This window comes from Gasterosteus aculeatus, chromosome 15, assembly GCF_964276395.1.
Source record: "Gasterosteus aculeatus chromosome 15, fGasAcu3.hap1.1, whole genome shotgun sequence".
Lineage (NCBI taxonomy): Eukaryota > Metazoa > Chordata > Actinopteri > Perciformes > Gasterosteidae > Gasterosteus > Gasterosteus aculeatus.
Window position 1 is genome coordinate 4,932,010 of NC_135703.1, and position 3,282 is coordinate 4,935,291.

A 3,282-nucleotide genomic window follows, 5' to 3' on the forward strand; every position below is an offset into this window, starting at 1 on the left:
CGCACCAAAGAACAGCGCCAGACATTCCTTTTATAGCCCTTCTTTTTTTTTTTTTTTTTGTTAGCCCCATTCAAACTACAATACTTCATAATGAGGCTTTTCTTATAAGAAACTGTTCTTTTCAGTCGGTGCAGGTGTACGATTGGGTTGGAGGGGGGTGGGTGGGGGGAGGCGGGGGGGCGGGGGGGAGCCTGAGGAGTCTCACGCCTAGGTGCGAGGAGATTATTCAAATAGGGCCCAAGGCGTAGAAGTAGGGATTGGAGGCTTGCCTGGCGCTCAGAGCTATATCACAGCGTTAACAGGCAGCACGGAGCGTCATTTCAACTCCGGTCACCGACAGACGCATTTCACGGCTGGATCCATAAGACACGCGCACGCACGCACACACACACGCACATCAACGCCAGTTCTCGACGAGGGGGGAACCACCGGAGAGCCAAACGCACCCAGTGGTCCCAAATCAACTGCTATCAGAGAGGCTTTGGGCTTTTCCCCGGCTGGGAGACGCTTTGTGAAGGTCCTCCATGATGCTTGGAGCAGTTAAAATGGAAGGACACGAACACACCGACTGGAGCACCTACTACGCAGAGCCTGAGGTGGGTACCTTAAATATATATATATATATTTTTTCCCTCCTAAAGCCAATCCCATTTTATACAACTCAATATTAGCACTGAGATAATATTAACTTTGTGATCAAATATTGACTTGAGGCGCCTCCAAATCCTCCCCCATCTCCACGCAGCGCACTATCCTAACAAAGTTGCTTGACGTGTAGGGGGGGGGGGGGGGGGTGCAGGGGGGAGAGAGAGAGAGAGAGAGAAACTTTTCACATGGATTACGATTTCAAAAGTCTATACGTATATCTTTACTAAATTATTTTATTATTTTTTTGCCATATTTACCCCCAACAAACACCTGAGCTGTTTGTTTTTTGGGGGAGAATGATTCAAATATTTGTGCGGCAGTCATATTTGGTGTCAACATTATCAAGGGCAGCGTGTGTTTTCAGGGGCTAATTTCACTTAATTTACACCAGTGGTTGAACACTTGCAGCTATGTCTTTTCATTTATTTTAATTTCAAAACGATTAGGAAGCAGGAAGCAAAAGTAAATGCGTCCGTTTTGAGCCGGTGCGCGTTTCAAATAACTTATTTATTCTGAATGAATGCAATCAAATGTACAAATATTACATAAAAACCACGTATTGTGATAAATAATTTACACCGTATGATGAAACTGATGATTGCCTCTTTCTCTCACTGACAGTGTTACACCTCGGTTGGCAACATGAACACCGGCCTGGGAATGAACTCTATGAATACCTACATGAGCATGTCCGGCATGGGCACCCCTGCCAACATGACGGCCAACTCCATGAACATGTCCTACGTCAACACGGGCATGAGTCCCTCCATGACCGGCATGTCGCCGAGCACCGGCGCCATGAACGGCATGGGCGCGGGCATGACGGCCATGAGCGCAGCCCTGAGCCCCAGCATGAGCCCCATGACCGCGCAGCCCGCGTCCATGAACGCGCTTGCGTCCTACACCAACATGAACGCCATGAGCCCCATTTACGGACAGTCCGGCATCAACAGGTCCAGAGACCCCAAGACCTACCGCAGGAGCTACACGCACGCCAAGCCGCCGTATTCCTACATTTCCCTCATCACCATGGCCATCCAGCAGTCTCCCAGCAAGATGCTGACTCTGGCCGAGATCTACCAGTGGATAATGGACCTCTTCCCTTTTTACCGACAGAATCAGCAGCGCTGGCAGAACTCCATCCGCCACTCTTTGTCGTTCAATGACTGTTTCCTCAAAGTGCCCAGGTCGCCGGATAAGCCCGGCAAAGGCTCCTTTTGGACTCTCCACCCGGACTCCGGCAACATGTTCGAGAACGGCTGCTACCTGAGGAGGCAGAAGCGCTTCAAGTGCGACAAGAAGATGAACCCGAAGGACAGCGGCCGCAAAGGGGGAGACGGCGGCTCCTCCAACAGCAGCTCGGAGAGCTGCAACGGCAACGAGTCCCCGCACTCCAACTCCTCCTCCGGGGAGCACAAAAGGTCCATGTCGGACATGAAGGCGGGCCAGGCCATGAGCCCGGAGCACGCCGCCGCCTCGCCGGTGTCGCAGGGGCAGCAGCACCTCATGTCTCAGCATCACTCGGTCCTTGCGCACGACGCGCACATGAAGCCGGAGCACCACTACTCCTTCAACCACCCCTTCTCCATAAATAACCTCATGTCGTCGGAGCAGCAGCACCACAAAATGGACCTAAAGACTTACGAGCAGGTGATGCATTACTCCGGCTATGGTTCCCAAATGCCGGGGGGTCTTTCTATGGGCTCCATGGCGGGGAAAGCCGGGCTGGATTCCTCGTCCATGGCCGATACGTCTTACTACCAAGGCGTCTATTCCAGGCCAATCATGAACTCCTCATAAACTCTTTACCCCTCAACGTGACGTGGACTTTCTCCCCCCTTCAGTTTGTACATTTGTAAAAAAAATATAGATTTTGTGTACGATACGTATTTCAGATATTTTTGACGTTTCCCACCGTTTTAGTTGTCGAGTTTGTTCGTAGCATAATTATTTTGTTGATGATAATGAATAAAAGTAAAGATAATGTGACGAGATCTGTTCGGCTTCAGGAATGGACCCCAAAGAAAAAACAACAACAACAACAACAACAACTTGCTGTAAAAAAGCCTCCATCTGCAACTGGATTCCTATATGAATTTAAATGCCTCGCAGGATTTCTTCAATCATTTGTGTAATTCCTATTTATGGCTTCTATATGTGTATTCTTGTAGTGACAAGAACAGAATCTATATTAAAGTGTTATTGGTTTTGTTTTCTGAATATGCTGGTGTTATTATTATTATTATTATTACTAAACAACAATATACTCCAGAGGAGGCAACAAGCGTCTCCACCAAGATGAACCATCACAGACGTTGTGATCCCATTGAAGGTGGATTTAGATTAGATTATTACAGATAAATATAACAGATTACAAATACAAATATAGGCAGATTTTTACGATAAAGAAAAAAAAAAGCATGATGAATGGTTTACATAAAATACAAATGAAATGTTAATAACTAAAACGTGTAAAATGTGTAAGAAAAGCTATATAATAAAATACCATATTTATCTTAGTTAATCAATTTGAGCTTTCCATGATATGCGTAACAAAATACACAATATCCATAAAAGGGTACATAACTTCAATATATATATATATATATATATATATATATATATATATATATA

At 46.2% G+C, this 3,282-nt stretch overlaps 1 protein-coding gene across 1 annotated transcript; it reads left to right on the forward strand.

Annotated features, from left to right (window-relative positions):
- The first annotated feature begins 204 nt into the window (after positions 1–204).
- On the forward strand, positions 205–2,868 carry foxa2 (forkhead box A2). The gene is made up of 2 exons (XM_040200510.2): positions 205–596; positions 1,270–2,868. The coding sequence occupies exons 1-2, from the start codon at positions 525–527 to the stop codon at positions 2,446–2,448; spliced, it is 1,251 nt and encodes a 416-aa protein (XP_040056444.1). The 5' UTR covers positions 205–524; the 3' UTR covers positions 2,449–2,868.
- The last annotated feature ends 414 nt before the right edge of the window (positions 2,869–3,282 follow it).

Bases quoted from the DNA above. Each gene is read 5' to 3' on its own strand.
- foxa2 (XM_040200510.2), top strand. From the start codon at position 525: ATGATGCTTGGAGCAGTTAAAATGGAAGGACACGAACACACCGACTGG. The intron at 597-1,269 runs GTGGGTACCTTA...TCTCACTGACAG, and splicing joins CCTACTACGCAGAGCCTGAG to TGTTACACCTCGGTTGGCAA.